We start from the raw sequence: 20,749 nt of genomic DNA on the forward strand, positions 1-20,749 counted from the left end.
CGGAAGACTAAAATATAGACTAATTGTTTCTTATGATTATGTACCTTGTCGAAATTGATATCAAGTACCTTTGTGGTAGATTATAATTTATTGATTTGTCAAAAAGAAAAAATAGATACTCTCTGTCCATGAACTTTGGTTCTTTTGATATTTGACACATATTATAAAATAATAAATTTATGTATGTTTAATCTTTTTTACCCTTCATACATTAAGTAAAAATAGAATTCATTTAATATATATTTTTGGATTTTTAAGTATACAAAAGGAAAAAAATTATTAATTGTATCTTGGTTTTTTTAAAGAACAAAAGTTTTAAGACAAAAGTAAAATGGTTAAAGAACTAAAGAATGGGGACGAAGAACAATTCAGGTTATAAAACTAACTAATTTAAAAATATTTGAGACCTATTAGTAATAAATCTTAGTAGGAATAATATTTATTTACATTTTATTACTTATCACGATTGTATATGTTTGACACGGCTATGTATATTTATTACTATATTTTTCAATTCGGTGTTTGGCATCTCTACTATAGTGGAGAATATTATGGTATTTTCTTGGAAACGATAATGGGCTTGGAGGAACGGTGAAGTTAACAAGTTCGAACTGATTAATTTTTTTCAAATATAGCTGAATGTGTAAAGTTCTAAGAAAATCACCCACACAAAATATATCTCTAATATTTGAATATTTGATTATTTCCATTTATTTTAGACATGATAAATGTTACATGATACAAAATGTGTTCCTTATTTGGTGCTGGTCGGTACCAATTACAATGATTGAAGTATGTGCCTGAAGCACCATACCTAATTCTTACCTTTTGTTATCTAGTCCAGAATTAAAGCTTTTGATGGAAGATGAGTTCGTACCAATTTTCGATTTGATTTTGTTATCTACATTTATATCAAAGCTTTGGATGGAAGATGGAGCCATCTTGAATACAGATTTAATTTGATTATCTAGTGTCGTACCAAACATTGAGCCCATCTTTGTAGACTTATTTTTTTGGTTAAAATGATTTGGCATTTTTTTTTTTGTGTTGGTAGTTTTTCTGCACAAATAAGAGATAGATAGATCATAAGTTGACTAATATATAATTCAAATATAATTAGTAATAGGTTTCATATAACAGTATCTAAGAGAATGAAAGAAATATATATTTAAATAGAAAAATATAATTGATAATTTTGATAAACATTATAGCAATACATAATTTTGATTTTTTTTTTATTTGAATTTAAAACAGAACGTTTAACTTATTAAGATTTAAAGACATAACAATATATATTCAGCAACAGATGAGTTTTATTATATCATATTAAATGTGATACTCGTTATCACAAGTAATAAAATTAAGAAAAAACTTAAGTGTAATATTATTTTTATTTTTGTTATTTCTCTGACAAATTTATTTTTTTATTTATTTTTAAATTTATTTTTTTATGGTTGAATGGTTATCTTCACTCCCCCGAAGTAGTTTGTAATCGTTTTACTCTATTTTTAACTGTAAAAATTAAAATTATTTGTCTAAAGCACTGTACATCGGTGCCTAAGTTTTACTTATGAAATAAATGGGAAATTGTACAAAAGTATATATGAAAATATTAGTTTATTGAACTTCCAAAACTCTTAATGTTCACATACCTTTGAGTTTTACCAAATGCTTATTACATAAAAAATTGACCAACAAACAATGGGTCAATGAAATATTAAATCTAATAACAAGCAACAAAACAAAATATCCATTCCACATTCAACAAAATAGTGTTTTATTTTTTATTGGTTACTTCAAGTAGTAAAAGTTTATTAGTATATAATTTTAAAGTTTTGAATTCAAATTTTCCATTCAAAACCAACCAAAGAAATAAAACACCCATTTAATGGTTAATATATGATAGAATTAGAATCATGAAAGTGATCCGTAAAATCTAGTACAACTAATAAATATCGATATTTTGTTACGTTGGATATCATATCTCATATTTAATACGAGATTTCGCTCTTGCGTGTGAATTATAAACCGATCAAAGTGTCTAACATACAATATCGTTTTTTCTCTCATCATCATATTAACATGTGCATAATAGAACTTGAAAAATAAAGATCTAGAACAATATAAAACACCAAATACAAGCTAAAATATACCGTGAAAATTCTTGTGTGACCTACTTGTTGTTACCAAATCCTTCAAAACTTGGAATGAAGATCCACTTTGAAGAAAATTTTGTGAGTAATTTGTTGTTTGTTTTGCAGGTTTTTATAATAAGGAGGGTCTTCTCAATAACGCGGAAGGTATGCTTGGTCTTTCCCATATTTTAGTTTATTTAAGTTGACATTATTGTTTAGTGAATATTTAATTATAAATTGCTGGAATTATTGTTCCCTTGTTCACACACTATATAAAACCTATTCAATAATAATAAGATATAGAACTTTTGTTGATGTAGTAGTAATGTTATAATTAATGTGCTTGGATTTGAATCCAAGATATACCTTTTTAGTCAACACTAAATTACCATATTTTTTTTACAATTGAAATAAAACAAAAATACATAGAAGACTTCAAACACATTTTAGAAATGTAAAAAATTATTCATTTTAAAAGTCTCTTGTTTTTTTATTAACAAATAAAAAAATTTCATTTCAAAAGTTTGTTTTACCGCTTTAACTAATAAGTAAAATTTAAACAAATTTTTAAAACTCCAAATAGAAAATGTTTTTTTATAAAAAAGACACCCTTAAATACGTTTACGATGAAGATCAATTATATAAGTGATTTTTTACATAATCGATAAAACATTATTAATAATTTATCGGTTATGATTTAATAATGTAAACCCTCTTTTATAAATTAAATTCTTATTTTTATTTACAATTTCCGTAACGTAATAATCACTTCCATGTGGTTTATCATTTGAGATTGAAATTGTTTGTTTAATTGATAGTCGCAAAAGTAAGATTACTTATATCTCTTTGGACTTTACAATCGAATGATTAAACATTTATTTGTACTTGAATTGGGTACGTAAGATGGTATAATTCACCAAATATCATCCTAAACAAATCGATAATCAAATTTTGATTAAAATAATAGGAAAATCGATTAATTCAGAAAAAATTAAAATAAAAGGAGCTTTATGTTTTCGTTCACTAATATAAATACAGGGAGCTCGCAAATGGTTTCAATTGGCTCCATTTCTTAATTTGACTCTTTGACAATGTTAATAGGTTATAAATATTTTGGAGTTTTAAACTATTTAGGAATTTTTAAATGAACCTATGAACTAAAATAATTTATAATAATGATTCTGAACTAATATATATTTTGAAAATAGGTTCTTCTGTTAATGAAACTGTAATAAAGGGATTTAATTAAAAAAAAAAATAGTGTAAGGATCTTTTACAATCTTTTATTTTAAAGATTTACTTAAAAATTCCATAATGTTAGTTTAGAGACCTAAAACATGATATATAGATATATAGAAGAGTGAGGGTAGAAAAATAGATGAGAGAGGGAGAAATATAGGAAAGAGAGAAGAGACAAAAAGGGTAGAGACGGCATAGACAAAAAAAAAATATGGAAGAGAGGGCAGTGTAATTAACCAATAAAGGGGTAGCTTTTATAAATTTATAAATAAAAATTGCTTGTAGATGTAACACCCCGATTTTTAACAGCGCGAATGTATTTTTTTTTTCAAAACAAATTCATAAAAACAAAGAAATAGAGAAGAAAATACTTTTGGATAAATATTTAAGTCGTAACACAACGACAAATAAGTCAACATAATTTACAAGCAGCGGAATAGTTTTTGAAATACGAATCCAAAGTATTTACACTTCAAAAAGTGGTACATGGACCCCATCCAGTTTCATCCTGAAATCTACCAGGAAAACATCTAATAATTTTCTTAACAAAAGTCCTCCACTTAGATCTTTACTTGAAATCCCTTATTAGTCTAATGTTAATTCCATCCATACTCATCATCTTCGAGTTAACACCAACACATAGCTTATGTGTCTTTGGAACCATTTCATAAATTCCATGCCGTCACGATTTGCTTCAGCTCTGCCTGACAATCCGTCATTACGAAGATCTTTTCCATTTCTTGAATCCACTTATCGGCTTTTTCTAAGTTCTCGTCTCCCTTAAACTTTGGAGGATGGTAACGACGAAAATCTTTCCATCCTCTTGACTCAATAGCACAGATCTCTTTTTTCCTCTTCTCCAGATCCCGCAGAGTCTTTGCAGTTGTATGTGCAACAGCGGAAACATCCATGTTATTCGTAGCTTCAACCATTTGATCATCCTTACTGACGTTCATTCTTGCAACGTCATTCCTTCTTGGAGGTAGTGTTTCCCCAAAACCAACATCAAAAAGAGTGTTAACACCACTTCGAATAATTCGAAAGCTAACTTCCAACTATATCAACACATAATAATTATCCCTGATCTGACAACTCAGACCAATTACCCCGACGCATGATCATATAACGACTCCCAACCTACAGGCTGACCTACATCTATAACCAAAACTCCATATCCCCAAAGAAATCCAAACCAAAGCTCTGATACCACAATTACAACACCCCGATTTTTAACAGCGCGGGTGTATTTTTTTTTTCAAAACAAATTCATAAAAACAAAGAAATAGAGAAGAAAATACTTTTGGATAAATATTTAAGTCGTAACACAACGACAAATAAGTCAACATAATTTACAAGCAGCAGAATAGTTTTTGAAATACGAATCCAAAGTATTTACACTTCAAAAAGTGGTACATGGACCCCATCATAATAAAATATCAAACAGACAATATTAGTATAAGTACAGTCTTCCAAATTAAAATAAACACAACCCAAAAAGAAAGACATATAGTCCCTATACGTCAACCTAATCTGATCATTCTACAAAAAACTATACATCCCAGATGATCTTCACGCGCCCCGCAAGATCCTCCTAACACAGCTCCAAACAGGTATGTCCAACTACCTTCCCATCTACAGGGTACTAACCAGTAGGATGGTCCTGGTTCTCATCTGACGGCAAAGCCCAAATTTCCACAATAGTTGTAAAGGGTCACCAACCAAAATTAACAATTAACACATAACATTTAAGTTTTTACACAAAATAACCTTTCAACTTAGCATGCACCTTAAAAGGGTTTCCATATGCCAAACATGCATAAACAAAGTCGAAAAATGAAGTTTTTAACAAAACAACACTGTTGTATTCGAATACAAGGTTGTTTCAGCATTCAGCAGCAAAAACAGCATGTCTGTATTCGAATACAATAGTATGTATTCGACTACACAGTAAGTCAGTAGCAAAACAGACAGTCTCTATTCGAATACAACAGTCTGTATTCGAATACACATCAGACAGCAGCAGAAAAACAGCAAAATTCAGCTTTTAAAAGGGTTTTGAAATCAATCAACACTTACACACAAATCCAACCAATCACCTTAGCAGTTATAGCCCAATCACTATGATGACTTGAGTTTCGAAAATGTATTGCAATCAATCACAGTTACACACAATTTCAAAACATTCACGCTTAGCAATTATAGCACAATCACCACGACAACTTGAGTTTCAAAAAGGTTTTGCAATCAATCACACTTACACATAATTCCAAAACATCCACACTTGGCAATTATAACACAATCACCATGGCAACTTGAGTTCAAACACTCAATCATAATCTTAATTTAAACACGACTCGCGTGCCAAGCACCCTAATGCAATGCGTATATGCCAAAATGCATGGACTCGGAATTCCAAACCAAAACCCTCCTCGAAGGGCCGTAAATCATAATTGTACCGCCTATCACAGGCCGAAGTACTAAATTACCGAGGTGCCACCTATCACGGGTCAACACGATTTACTAAAAACGTAAATCGTAAATGTACCGCCTATCACAGGCCGAAGTACTAAATTACCGAGGTGCCACCTATCACGGGTCAACACGATTTACTAAAAACGTAAATCGTAAATGTACCGCCTATCACAGGCCGAAGTACTATTTACCGAGGTGCCACCTATCACGGGTCAACACGATTTACTAAAAACGTAAATCGTAAATGTACCGCCTATCACAGGCCGAAGTACTATTTACCGAGGTGCCACCTATCACGGGTCAGCACAATTCACCAAAAACGTAAATCGTAAATGTACCACCTATCACGGGTCAGTACAGTTTACCGAGGTGTCACCTATCACGGGTCAACACGATTTACTAAAAGAAAAAGCGGAAATCGTAAATGTACCACCTATCACGGGTCAGTACAGTTACCATGGTGTCACCTATCATTAAGTAAATGCAGATATTAAGAGATTCCCCATTTTTAATACTCATTTAACTCTAACGATTTTCACTACAAACATTAAGTAAATAGAGATATTAAAAGATTCCCCATTTTTAATACTCGTTTAACTCTAACAATTTTGACGACAAACATTAAGTAAACAGAGATATTACAAGATTCCTCATTTTTAATACTCGTTTAACTCTAATGATTTTCAAATTCCACATAGAACATACTCAGACATATTCTCAAATTCAATCCACAATTCACACCAAATCACATCAATTCATTTTTCCACAAAATCCACACAAACACATCTCAAAATTCATAAATATTGATTATGAACACGTCAAACACGACAACCACAAATTTATCACAACCCGCCACTCAAACACATCAAATTTCATTTCCTCAAAACCACACATAAATGAGTTAAATTCATTTTTCACGAAACACTCATCAATATCACCAAAATCCAACTCTAGAATTTTACCCACAAAAGCATTAAATTCATTTTCCCCAAATCAACACTTCAACCCTAACAAATTTCTTTTCCACACAACCACAGATAAGTCTCTAAATGAAAACTAAAAGTTTGGAAGGAGCTCTTACCTTAACATTAGCTTTAACGAGCGAATACGGTACCGCGAGTAATTCCGATAAAATCTCTCTTCGCGACGTCGCTTCCAAAGTTCGTTCACTAGCACCGTAGCGTGGAGGTGAGCAACTTTCCCTTCTATCTCTTCTCGAAACGAAGCTTAGATCTAGAAGAAACGTAGAGGTTTGCGTTTAACGGTTTTGAAAACCCCTAACACCGTTTTTCTTCGTTCTCGAATCAAAGAGGAAGAATGAAGCTGAGAAATTCTTTGCTTTGTCACCCACCAAGCCTTGGGTTTCTTTTCTTGAAGTAAAAGAAAGCAACAAAAAGGATGAAGGGAGAAGGAAGAAGAGATGTAGTGTCGCGAGGCAGGGAGAGGAAGAAAGGATTATGTTAGTGGTGTTAAAGATTTTGTGAAGAGGACTTTGAAACAACCGATTTGTAAATCTAAGGGAGGGATAAGGTGTTCGTGTATAAAATACAAGTGTATTAAGATATCTACAACAACTAGTGTTAGATTTCACTTGTACCGGGATGGATTTCAACCAAATTATCGAATTTGAACTGAACACGAAGAAGTGAAGCCAATGGTTGAAACAAGGGGTGGTTCGACTAGTAGTAGGAATGTGCATCAGGACGACTAAATTAATGCAATGGATAAAATGGTGTTTGATGCTTTTAGGCCTTATCAAGGTGTCCTTGATGTGAACGCTAACATGGGAAATGAGACATTTGTTGAGCAGGATGAGCTACCCAACGAAGATGAAAAACGGTTGTGTTGACTTTTCAATGTTGACCCCCTAGCGTCGGCCAAACCGACGATGTATTATAAATAAAGTTGTTTTTTATTTAACTGTAGCGTCAGTAACGCCGACGCTACTTATTGTTGTTGACTACAACTTGTTAACTTTAGCGTCGGTCATCCGACACAATTGAATATTATCAAATGACGTATCAACGGATATAACTAGCGTCAGATGTTCTATTTTTGGTCGTAGTGTCGACTTAGAGTAGGTCTGACCGACACTAATATAGCGTCGGATGTCATTTGATCGACGTTATCTATTAGCTTCGACCGTTTTAGCATAGACCCGACACCGCTCTAATCCGATGTTAAATCAACGTTAGCGTCGGCTTTTGGCCTATTAGTGTGGACTTTTGGCCAACGCTAATTTCAGTTTTTCTAGTAGTGAACAATTATAAGATACTCTACAGTTTGAATCAAAGCATTAAAATACATAAATCACAAGTTAAGTAAAATCCTCTAATTAACAAAGAAAGATAATATACTAAATAAGTTCATATACTAAACAAGTTCACGGTGACTCTAAAGAATTTGTCAAAGTTGTGTTTGACTTAGATAAACTTGCTTTCAATGTATCTCTGTTGAATCTATTAAAACAACCAATCAATCAATCAAAAGGTAAGAAGATCTCTAAAGGTAATATTCTCAACGAACTCTTAGTATTTAAGTAGAAACTGATCAATCAAACAAAGGGTGAGAGAAAAATGAAAAAGGAAAGGTGTTAAGAAGAATTTATGTAAAAGCTTAAAACATATCAAAAGAAAAGAAGGAATGAAAAATTCTCTCAATAGAGAGTTATTATAATTGATATATGACTTGATATATAACATATACTTGAATTAATATATGACTTGATATGTAACATACACTTGAATTAATATATGACTTGATATGTAACATCCTTTCAATTAGAGCTAGAATACTAGAAACACACTTTGTGTCAATTCAGACACAAACTAGAACTGATGTAAATCAACCCATTACTGGAAACATCTCCTTCGCCCATAAGAGGTACCTGAATCGGTATAAAAATACTTATGAACCTCAACGACAGTTTTCCAAAAAGTTGAAAAGGGTTTCAATGGTAACTACCTAGAGATGCTAAATAAGAATACTCAAAGTATGAAGAGGTAGAATAAATAATACTTGATGCTATTGTTTAAAATAGTGGATTAAATCCCCGATTACACTGAGACAAAATCTCTCTAAAAGGAGGGGACTAGATGTAGCAACAGGCTGTTGTTAACTAGTATAAAAATTCTTGTGTCCCTTTTCTCTCCCTCTATTACTATAATCCAAGTTATTTATGATTCAATTTTTTTTTACTAGAACTGTTTTATAATGATAAGTTGAATGATTTGATAAAGAATACATCTTGTGGTTAAGCAACTCAAGTAATTTTCAGAAATTTCAAAACACAATTCAAAACTCATTTCTTGTGTTTTTCAGCACATTCAATTGGTATCAAAGCTTAGTATCTTGATTGAAACATTTAACGTGAAAGAGTAAAAATTTCTTACTACTAGAAATACTAGTGAAATTGTGTGACTTAGTGTATGTTTTTGGATCAATTCTATTTTCTTTTTTATTTGAAATTTCTTTCAAGACCTAGATTGACAAAAACTGATTCTTGAATAATGTAATTGCTATCTGAATAATGGATAAAAATGTATTAGTATAACATCTATTTCTCAAATGACTGTTGCATCTCCTTATTAGAGTATTTTCTTGAAAAAATAAAAAATTTATAGTATCTTTTTATAAAGCGAGTATATGTGTTAATTGTTCTTGTGTAATCACTCTTCAATGACATTTTGAGTAATAAAACAATATATTTGTATTGAGATAAATGAATTCTCAAAGAGAAGAATAGAAATGAAAAAAAAAAAAAATTATTGTATCCTTCAAAACAGAGTAAACATCTCAAAGTCACATCTATATGAGAGATATTATCTTAGATTAAAACTATCTAAGAAAATACCTCAGCATGTGGTTAATTTTTAACAGCAGATTGAAACTCCCTTTCTTGTCTCTTTCTCAAAGATCTACTTAAATACGTTCTAAAAATTCTCTTAATTTTATCCTATTTTTTTGTAGTTCTTAAAACTCTTCAATAAAAAATTGGACAAAATCCTTATGCTTCAATAAGGCAGAGTAAGTCAATTAGTGAGAATAGTCAAAGTGAGAATAGTCAATATATTAATACTAAAATTTGTATTCTAATAGAAAATAGTATTAATAGATACAACATAACAGTTAATGCAAAGAAATGAAAACATTACAATGGATATCAACAATGAAACTAACTAAACGGGGAGAAGTTCACTAAAACTTCAATGATCTATGATGTATGATCAAATGTGCACGTAACCCTTTAGAAGAAATGGTTAGTAATGAAACATCTCACTCAACGTAACCCTTTCATCAGATCACTAAAACTTCATTTGATTTGATCCATAAATGATATATTTTAACTAATTATAAAACAAAGTTATCCTCAAAGAAGCCTGAACTGCAAGTAAATGACCAAAACTTTCTCATGGAAGATTATCATCTGATCCCTCCACTAGAGAAGTTTGTAAGACAAATGAGTTTAAATATCTCATTACTTGATAACAAATGGGTACAAGATTTGTATTTCCATTCAGGTTTAGATTATTGATGGCCATGATTTTTAGGTAGTTGTGCATTACTTGTTCTTGTATTGTAAGGTACCTCTTCAGATTCTTTAGAAGGAAATTTCATTGCTTCCTCCTATTCATTTGGTTCCTTTGATATTCGTAAATCTGCAAATTTGTCATCGAGCTTTGACTTTTTATGGTCAACTTATTTCAAATCAACTTTGACATGGATTGATTCCTATGCAATTAGTGTCTCTTTATTGTATACTCTAAAGGCTTTAGATCTTTCTAAGTATCCGAAAATAGTACACTTTTGAGATCGTGAATAAAACTTGCCAAAATTCATTTGGTGTTCAAAATATAACATGTGCAACCAAATTGAAGAAAATAAGAAATGTTGAGTTTCATTCTTTTCCACAGTTCATAAGGTCTCTTATTTAGAATATGTCTTATATAGATTATATTCATAATACAACATGTAGTTGTACTACTTCTGCCCAAAAATGTTTGGCAACATTCATTTTATGAATCATGGTGAGTGCCATTTTCTAAAGAGGTCTATTTTTCATTTCTACAACACCATTTTGCTAAGGTGTTCTAGGAGAAGAAAAATTGTGTATAATACAATTATCTTCATAGAAGTTTTCGAAAGGTTTATTTGCATAAGGTAGATAAGATTTTATGTGACTCAGTCTTGTGTCTAAGGAACTTTACCCATGCCCACTTGAAATAGTCATCAACAATGAGTCTATACTTTTTACCACTAACAGAGGTTATTTTTACTAGACTAAATACATCAATGTGTAAATGAAGTGGTTTAAACATGGAAACAACATTCTTTGAGGCAAAGGATGATTTAACCAGTTTCCCTTTTTGTTAGGCCTCACTAAGAACATCTAACTCGTATTTTAAATTTGGAAAAAATCTGATTAGGTAAATCATTTTCAACTTTGAGATTAATCTCAAGTTGGCATGTCCTAATTTCTTGTGCCAGACCAATTGTTCTTTATTCACTAACAATGAGACATTTCACTTCTTGCTTTTCAAAATCTAATAACTTTATTTTATAAATATTGTTTTTTCTCTAACCAGTCAAAAGTATAGATCCATATGTTTGACTAATTGTCTTACATGAATTTTGATTGAAGACAATATCATAACCATTGTCACTTAATTGATTTATATTCGGTAGGTTATGCATATTCCTTTTACTAGTAGAATATTTTAATAGAGGGGAGATAATCATTATACTATGCCACACCTTATGATCTTACCCTTCTGATTTCCTCCAAATCTAAAAAATCCTCCATCCTTGAAGGTCGGGTTTTGGAACATAGACTTTTCTCCTATCATGTGTCGTGAGCATTCACTATCCAAGTACCATGAATGGTGTTTCAACTTTGTTTCTAAGGATATTTGCAAAATAGATTATATTATTTTTTGTTAGCTTTGAAAGGTGTCTTGCCCTTCTTAAAGGTAGAAAACACAAGAAATGGGGGGTTGAATTATGTTTTAATATTTAAAAGTTTATAGATAAAAATTTGGTAATGAATTAGCAGAACAAACAAGCAAAGGGAAGAATGAAAGTACACAACGATTTATACTGGTTCACCACTAAACTGGTAGCTACGTCCAATCTCTTATGGAAGAACATCATATGATCCCTCCATAGAGAAGTATGTATAACAAATGAGTTTAAATATGTCATCATCTGATCAAACTCATGGACTTATCAGAACCTAAAAAAATTAGAATTGGCAATCCTCTAACTACAAGGTCTAAAGTCATTCCTCTACCTCCTCAAGGAAAATATCTTTGCATTTGGTGTATAATGTTCTTGACTCATCATATGTGACTAACATCTACAAAATCAAAGCATTAGAACAAAGGAATGCATCTAATGATTCAAAAAAAAAGAATGATCATAACCAAACTAACTTTGCATCTAGTTAGAATATCATCTGAAAGAAAATACTGACAAACTTTGGTAAGACATAAGTAAGAACAAATTTTCTAAACCATCGTTGTCCGTCATCGGTCAGGTATTCTGCAATTTATTTCATTATTTTTTTTGTACTTGTTGGTCTTACCTAATATGTTTTTGCTTGTTTATCTTATTCATTGTCCTTGTGTGTCTAGAAAATAGTTTTACATCATTTTGTGTGTTTGTGTTTTCTTTTATGACTTTTCTTGTCATCTTGTGTTTATGTACTCTCTTCTTATCCACTTCTTATCCACGTTACGTATCTTATGTCTTGTTTTGTGTTATCTTGTCTTTGATTTTATTGCTCGTGTTCTTTTGAAAAATTGTTCTTTGTCTATCTTTCGTTAAAAACTAAGTTTTGATTTCTTTCTTTTATGTGCTTATTTAAACTTCACTTTAGTGTTTTTCAAAGATCATATTTTTTGTTAAAAACTTTTCTCTCCCAAGTCGAATCCATTTTCATCCAGATTTTGTGGTGTTTGAAGAACCTAACCATTATTTCATGTTCATCTTCTGAAACAGCGGGGTTTGGCTCACATACTTTGTTGTACTGGGACAACAACTCTACTCTCCACATCGCAATGAATTTGAACTTTCATGAGTGCACAAAACATCTAAGTATTTTCATCTTCTTCCAATTACCTCTTCTAATCAATTAGCCGATCTATTTATTAAACCATTGGAGCCTGCTATTATTTTAGCTATATTTTCCATGCTGGGAATGTTAAACTTACATTATCCAGCATGGAGGGCTATTAGTGATATTGAATTTTCATTCATCTTGTATTTAGTTAATCTGTTTCGTTAGTTACCAGCCTTACTTGTTGGTTGTTAGTTTTGTCAGCAATTAACTTGCACATTATATACTTCTATATATACACTTTGTATCTTTTGTTTTAGATTAATAAAAAATGGGGAATTTCAGTATTTTCTATGTTTAGTTAATTTCTCAATAAACATGATAGATGTTTATATAAAAGTGTCAATAATTGCGTTTCTTATCTCCCTTTAACTATAACACTATTCTCTCACTTTTAATTTTCTTATCTACTTTTGCCATGATTGATTAGTTCTTCTTTTTTCAATTGTCTGAATCTAGTAAATTAACATTTTGATGCTCAAAATTAAAAGCTTAAAACAATTTACTCTTTTTAAATATTTTAAATAAAATATTAATCCATTAAATGGAAGAATATCAATTAATTTAAGGTGAATATTCAAAAGTCAACGTTTAAGAAGGAATGGAAAGAATGATTCTTGAAATAAATTAAGATATGATATATTTTGTTACCAATTAATAATATACAAAGTTAAAAATGGAGGAGCTATGAAAGTTGATTAAAGTCAGAAGATACTAAAATTATTTTCATGAGAAGTTTTGATGGTAAAATTATTTTTGGTATGTGGGCTCTCAACATATGTATATGATGATGTGAGAGATGTAAAAGCTAAATTGAAAAATAAAATGTGTGAGATAAATTGTAGAGGCATATGAAGGGTGTCACATAAGAATATAAGTGATGTGGAACAAATGCTATAATGTGACACATAAGTGTGTAATGTGTCATTCAATAGAATTAAAAGTTTATTTTAATATATTATAATAGATATAGACCACCAATAATAACGAAGAAAGTAATAACTATTTTTGTAACTCAAGTTTAGTTATTAATTAGATTAGATAGAACTTTAAAAAGAAGTGTATTAAAGGAGGATGATAAAGTTTTAATAGAGGGGGAATTTGTTTAAGGATACCACATTAGCACAATGCTTGCATGAGATTAACCTAAGTTTAGAATATATAGTAATAGTAGAGTAATATATATACATAGGGTGGCGTAAATTAATCCTAGATTATATATGACAAAGGTGAAACATATCAGTCTATGAATAGTTCGACTCAAAGTAAAAAAAAACATAGTTACTTTTTAAGATTAGATAAAAATCGTTCAAAAATAATTTAGGATGGATAATTAAAATAATTTGTAGAGTTAATAATCATTAATTACCCAATATGATGGAGGAACATTCATTTATTAAACGTTTAAGTGAAAATGAGAAAATAAATATGTCCATGACTTTAAAATATATCATATAGCACCAAAGCACGTACTAATCTCATAGTAAAACCGAGAAAAAGGCAATATTACTCAAATATATATACAAAAAAGTATGATTCGACTAAAGATGAGAGGTATTGGAACACAAAATAAAGATACAACATTTATTCAAAGAGAAATGTTATTTAAATACAAAATTAAACACATATACAAACACATATACCGTATACGTATACAAACATAAAGACGTATACATACTTAGAGACATTTTAGTCATTTTAGTGATTTTCATTCTATTCATCAGAAACCCTTTTGTTTCTCATTCTCTCTTCTATCTCTTCTCTCTCTTCTCCATCTTCTTTGTTTCTCCATCTTCTATGTTTCTCTATCTTGTTCTCCACCATTCCATCTTCTTCTCTTCTTCTCCATATTGTTTTCTTTGTTTTTGTATCTTCGTCGTTGTCGATTGCATCCGATTTTTCTGTCGTTCGCTCGTTTGATGCATTCAATTCTGCCGATCTTCTGCCGTTTTCTTCGTTTGCTCCATATTTGATCTATGCACTCGGTTTTGCTTGTTGTATTTTCATTGTAAGTTTACTTCTCTGTATCATTAGGGTTTTTCGTTATTGATTTAGAATTTCTATTTTTGCTTCTCCGTTTAGGATTTTTTATTTTTAGGGTTTCTATTTTTTATTTAAATTTACAAATTTCTGGTGCTTTATTGTCGGAGTTGGCTAGTAGGTGGGATGGACATAGTGGGGGATTTATGATTAGAGGTAGGAGAGTTAATTTTACTCCGAGTGACGTATGTTTAGCTATAGGACTACCAATAGTAGGTGAGTCTTTGAAAGAATATGAAAATGAAGAATGTGATACATTGATGTTGTTTAGAGGAAAAGAAGTAACTTGTGAAATGATTGGTGTGTTGCTTCACATGTATCGTATGCACAAAGTCAATTTTTGTAGACTTTATATACTCCTCGCCTTTGGCGAGTTCTATTTTCCCCAATCAGGAAATCGAGTAAATACTCGTTATATTAAAATACTTGATGATCTAGAGTCTCTGCATAGCTACAATTGGGGTGTTGCAGTGTATAATGTTTTAGTTGAAATTTTAAGTAGGATTGAAATTGTGTTGAAAGAGGGGAAGGTAGATTCGCAAACACACATAACAAGTTGTGCAGCTGTCCTACAGGTATATATTTAATATCGTTTTATGTCACCATCTTCTATCTTGTGTTGTCTTTAAATTAAAATACATCTATTAAGTCATTAATATTTGTTTTAGATCTAGACATTCAACCACTTGTCATTGGGTGAACCATCTGTTCTCAAGTTTAGTTTCCCGAGATTATTGAATTGGCCAATCTTATAGTGTCAAGAAGAAGAAGAAGAAGAAGAAGAAGAAGAAGAAGAAGAAGAAGAAGAATCCACCTTCAAACATTCAAATTGATTTTAAATGCATTAACCAAGTTTTTCACAATATTAACCATGTTACTTAAAGCCATTAGCCAGATTTATATTTTGTATGATAAGAATGACCATTCTGTTTAAATCCATTAACCAAGTTTTGTGCAAGGAATTAACCATATTATTTTAAGTCATTAACCAGATTTATATCTTGTTTGATTAGAATGCCCAAGTTTTCAGTTCACATTCATTAACTAAGTTGTTCACAACATTAACCATGTTTCTTTAAGCCGTTAACCCGATTTATATTTTGTCTGATAAGAATGACCAAACATTATGTTAAAATCCATTAACCAAGTTGTGCAAAGCATTAACCATATTGTTTTAAGCCATTAACCAGATTTATATCTTGTTTGATTAGAATGCCCAAGTTTTCAGTTCGATTTCATTAACCAAGTTGTTCACAATATTAACCATGTTTCTTTAAGTCATTAAATCGATTTATATTTTGTCTGATAAGAATGACCAAACATTATGTTAAAATCCATTAACCAAGTTTTGTGCAAGGAATTAACCATATTGTTTTAAGTCATTAACCAGATTTATATCTTGTTTGATTAGAATGCTCAAGTTTTCAGTTTGCATTCATTAACCAAGTTGTTCACAACATTAACTGTTTTTCTTTAAGCCATTAACCCGATTTATATTTTGTCTGATAAGAATGACCAAACATTATGTTAAAATCCATTAACCAAGTGGTTCACAACATTAACCAAACATTATATTAAAATCCATTAATGACAAAAAAGTGACAAATGTGATAAACCACATACATGATTATCATACAATCCATTTATTTGACTGTTTGTTGCAACAAAATATCATATAAAAAATTGATAAAATATTTACATTTTATCACATAGTTGTGTTGAATTGTGACAAAAGATCCAAGAATGATGTATTACCTCCAACTTGAACAACAACATACAATAAGTTAGCACAATCTTACATATAATAATACAACCACACACTCAGTCATAAATTCAAAAACGAACCAATGTGTTACTTTCGATAGCTTCAATAGATGATTCTATGCAGATGTTACTTTCATTATGATTTCTCACTATTTTAGTATTGTTCTCCTACAAATTTCAATAAACAAAAAAGAAATATTTTAATATAATATGTACATGATGGATACATAATTTATGGACGAAAAAAACTTACAAAGGTAGTCTCTCTGTCATCGCGTTGATTGGATTGATTCCTTGACCTCTTTACGATTTTTTCAACTACAGATATTTTTCTTTTTGATGGAGGACGACATTTACGTTTGACCCGCAAAGGACTGTGAATTTCATTATCATTGTTTGGACTTGAAGCATCAATAGAACTTCTTTTAACCTTGTTAATCGTCGTATCCATGGTGGACACATTAGAACTAAATTGATGTAATATTGAATGAAGTGTCTTAGTCGCATCTTCAGACTCTACAGCTACTTTAGCAACTTCATAGAAATGCTTGCACAATTTGTCAAACCTGTCCATTTGTGGCTTCAATTCTTTCACACCATAACTGCTCTTAATATATGAATGTTTCCTTTTAATATTTTTCTTCCACCTTGTTAAGATATACTTCTTTGACACATTTTTAACTCTCTCTTGAGTACACACAGATAAAACATGACAACACAAAACACCTCTAAACTCAAACAACGAACATTCACAGTTGACATCATTATTTTCTCGATTAAATACAACTTTTAAGACACATTCTTTTGGTTTGTCTCCAATTGACACTTCCTCCAACACATGGTATGTAGCAAAGGAACCATCCACGGTATACAAGGAAGCAACACAATTCTATTTAGATCTAAATTCTATTTGAACTTCCTTAAATTTGGCATGAGTAATTCACCTTGGAATTGCTTTTCAATTGACGAGTTTGACCCACAAGAAATTGTAGTATCCATCGAATTAAAATATGCTTCAAATTATTTTTCTGCTCGACTTCTAATAGCATTATCATATTGTTTTACAAATTGATTTAAACTTGTCGTTGAGTTGATATAACCATCAAAGAAAGAATGTATACTTTCACTTCGCTGTATAGTAGACATACCTGCCCAAAAATATTTCCTTAGCAAGGTTGGTGCCCATCTATGACGTTCGTTATACAATCCATTCAACCAATCATTTTGTTGAAGCTCAAATTTTTCGATGAAAGAACACCATTTTTCTTCAAATGCCTCTTTTGTGATTGTGTCATAAACCGCTTCTTTCAATGCAAATTTAATCTTTTTATATTCACTATATTCACCGAGCTTTTCAGGATTGTTTTTCATTATTTGCCATAAACACCACCTATGACGAGTTGTAGGAAAGACTAACTCAATGGCATTTTTCATAGTCTTGCATTAGTCAGTCACAATACCCAGAGGGGCCTTTCGTAGCATACAACGAAGCCATGATTTGAAAATTCATACAAATGAATATGTATCTTCACCTGACAACAGTCCACATACAAGTAATGTTGATTGACCATGGTGATTCACACAAACAAATGCAGCAAAAGGCATGTCATACTTATTAGTCAAATATGTTATGTCAAAAGTCACAACATCTCCAAAGTATTCATAAGCAGCTCTACTTCTTGCGTCAGCCCAAAACACATTCCTTACGTGAAAATCATCATCCAAATCTATGTCATAGAAAAAAATCTGAATTTTGTTCCCTCATTTGGCAAAAATGGTCTATCAAGGCCTTTCCATCACCTTCTTTTCCTATTGCGCGTCGTTCCTTGTTAACATAATTCCTCACCTCTCTTTCACAAAATGGTACGTTTTCATGTCCTCCTGCATCTTTAACAAGAGATTGAAATGTATTGTTGATCCTCACTCCTGCATCATCATTGATTTGTATTGTTCTCTTTACATGCAAATTCATTTTCTTGTTAGCTTTGAACAACCTTGCCTTTGTAGGACTCGTCTCGTGAGTATGATCAAGTTCAAATTTTGTAATGTACCACAATCCATCTTTATCCAACTTCATAACAATCTTGGCAAGACAATTATTTACCTTAGTTGGAAGTGTTTTTAACGTACACGAAATTTTTGACACTTTAGACCCCTCTCTTGAGCATGATAAAATTAAGTAGCACGGCTCCCCATCTTGCCATTTTCTTGAAGATCTAATCTTCCACCCAAAATCCTTTCTCGAAGCATACTCTTCATAAAATGATTTGACTTCTTCTAAGCAAGAAAAACCCATCCTTGTTGCAGGCTCCCAACAACATGCGTTGTCATCATCATCAAGGTTGTCAACCCTGATACCTTCATCTTCAATAGCACCACAATCCATGAAGTTTCAATTGATAGTGCAAATGTCACACAAAAACTACAAAAAATAATTCAATCTGATCATTAACCACCTATGGTACTTCATTAACCAATAATGTTTACACTATTAACCAGAAACAAAAAATCAGAAAGACCCAGAATTTAAACACTACTATTCACATAATATGAAACTTAATATTTCAAATCTGATTAACATAATTGATTAAAAGCGATGAAACTTAATATTTAGACAAAAATAATTAACATAATTGATTAATAGTTCACAACCCTAATTTTTAGACAAAAATAAGTCATTAACCACCTATGGTACTTCATTAACCAATAATGTTTATATTATTAACCAGAAGCAGAAAAACCAGGTATGAACCCAGAAAACGTGTATGAATAAAAAAAAATAAAAAATCGTATCTAAGCAAAACAATGTACTAAGTTACCTTGCAAGTGAAGAGATGAAGTTGCTCAAGTTACTTCATAAAAAATTTGATTAAAATCTGTAAATAAAAGGAAACAGGAGGAAATGGAAGAAAGGGAAGATGAATGTGTTTATTTTTGGAGAGGAAGACAAAAAAAAATCTGAAAAAAGAGAGACAAAAAAGAGAAAGTAAAAAAGGGGAAAGTAAAAAAAAAAAAGGAAATTTAATGAAGAGAGACATTATGTGGAGCCACAAAAATTTGTGTTTGTATTTGTATTTGTGTTTAATAGTGTGTTTCAATATCATTCCTCTTATTCAAATTAGTTAATAGGTAAAATTCAAGGAACTTTATATATATATATATATGCCCCAATTTTTTTCAAGATATGGCAAACGTTACTTGACACTGATTTGGTGTTGGTTGATATCCATTGCAATGACCAATCGGGTATGTGATTGGAGCACTATACTTAAGTTTGACCAAAGAATATGGATTTGATTTTGTCATTTATTATTGTATTAAAGCTTTTGATCGTGTATCTGTCCCGAATTCAGATTTGATTTCGATATATAGTTCCGCATCAAAGCTTTAAGTATTCTACTCTCCACCCTTTATCTATACCTTGTCCTCGTAATGTACTTAAAAACATTATTTTATTCTTTTTATTGTACATAAAAAGTTATTTTTTTTTTTTTTTACTTTTCACTCAAACATTTAAAACTTTAACAAATTTTACAGTATTTTTAAAACTTTACAAACTCTCAAAATACAACTTAATTTTTAACTTTTTAATTAATTTGAAATAATCGAAATGTAATTTTTCAATTAAGGTTTTGAAAATTTCAAAGAATATAAAACTTTTGAAATAGTTGATTCAGTCATTTTCGAAAGTTTGATCAATTTAAAACTTTCAAAATATGAAATTCAAGATTTTTCAAAAAATTTGAGTAACACGAAACTTTCTAAACCCAATATTTTAAAACTTTTGAAATTTTCAGATTAAATGAAACTTACTAAAATCTTTTTAAAAAAATTGAAATTTTCACAAAAATTGAAATTTTCTAAACTCATTCTTTAAAAAAATTTGAAACTTTCAAGACTTTTGAAAATTATAAAATTTTTGAATCTTATTTAATAAAATTTTTTTATATGTTAATTTTACAATGACTAGGACCATATGCGC

General features: G+C 30.6%; 1 protein-coding gene and 1 long non-coding RNA gene across 2 annotated transcripts; both read right to left on the reverse strand.

Annotated features, from left to right (window-relative positions):
- Positions 1-682: 682 nt before the first annotated feature.
- Positions 683-2,286, reverse strand: LOC101490742 (uncharacterized). The gene is made up of 2 exons (XR_190081.4): positions 2,154-2,286; positions 683-1,059 (listed from the first exon to the last, which is right to left on the reverse strand). It is a non-coding gene; the product is annotated as an uncharacterized lncRNA (long non-coding RNA).
- A 15,987-nt stretch (positions 2,287-18,273) lies between these two features.
- Positions 18,274-19,153, reverse strand: LOC105852406 (protein FAR1-RELATED SEQUENCE 5-like). Its single transcript, XM_012717561.1, has 2 exons — positions 18,568-19,153; positions 18,274-18,494 (listed from the first exon to the last, which is right to left on the reverse strand). The coding sequence occupies exons 1-2, from the start codon at positions 19,151-19,153 to the stop codon at positions 18,274-18,276; spliced, it is 807 nt and encodes a 268-aa protein (XP_012573015.1).
- Between the last annotated feature and the right edge of the window lie 1,596 nt (positions 19,154-20,749).

The sequence above is a fragment of the Cicer arietinum genome, chromosome 6 (assembly GCF_000331145.2).
Source record: "Cicer arietinum cultivar CDC Frontier isolate Library 1 chromosome 6, Cicar.CDCFrontier_v2.0, whole genome shotgun sequence".
In the NCBI taxonomy this organism is placed as follows: domain Eukaryota; kingdom Viridiplantae; phylum Streptophyta; class Magnoliopsida; order Fabales; family Fabaceae; genus Cicer; species Cicer arietinum.

Excerpts from the sequence above, each read along its gene's own strand:
- LOC105852406 (XM_012717561.1), bottom strand. The coding sequence starts at position 19,153 with ATGGATTGTGGTGCTATTGAAGATGAAGGTATCAGGGTTGACAACCTT. Across the intron at positions 18,495-18,567 it reads ACGCGCAATAGGAAAAGAAG|ATTTGGATGATGATTTTCAC; the intron begins GTGATGGAAAGG and ends TCTATGACATAG.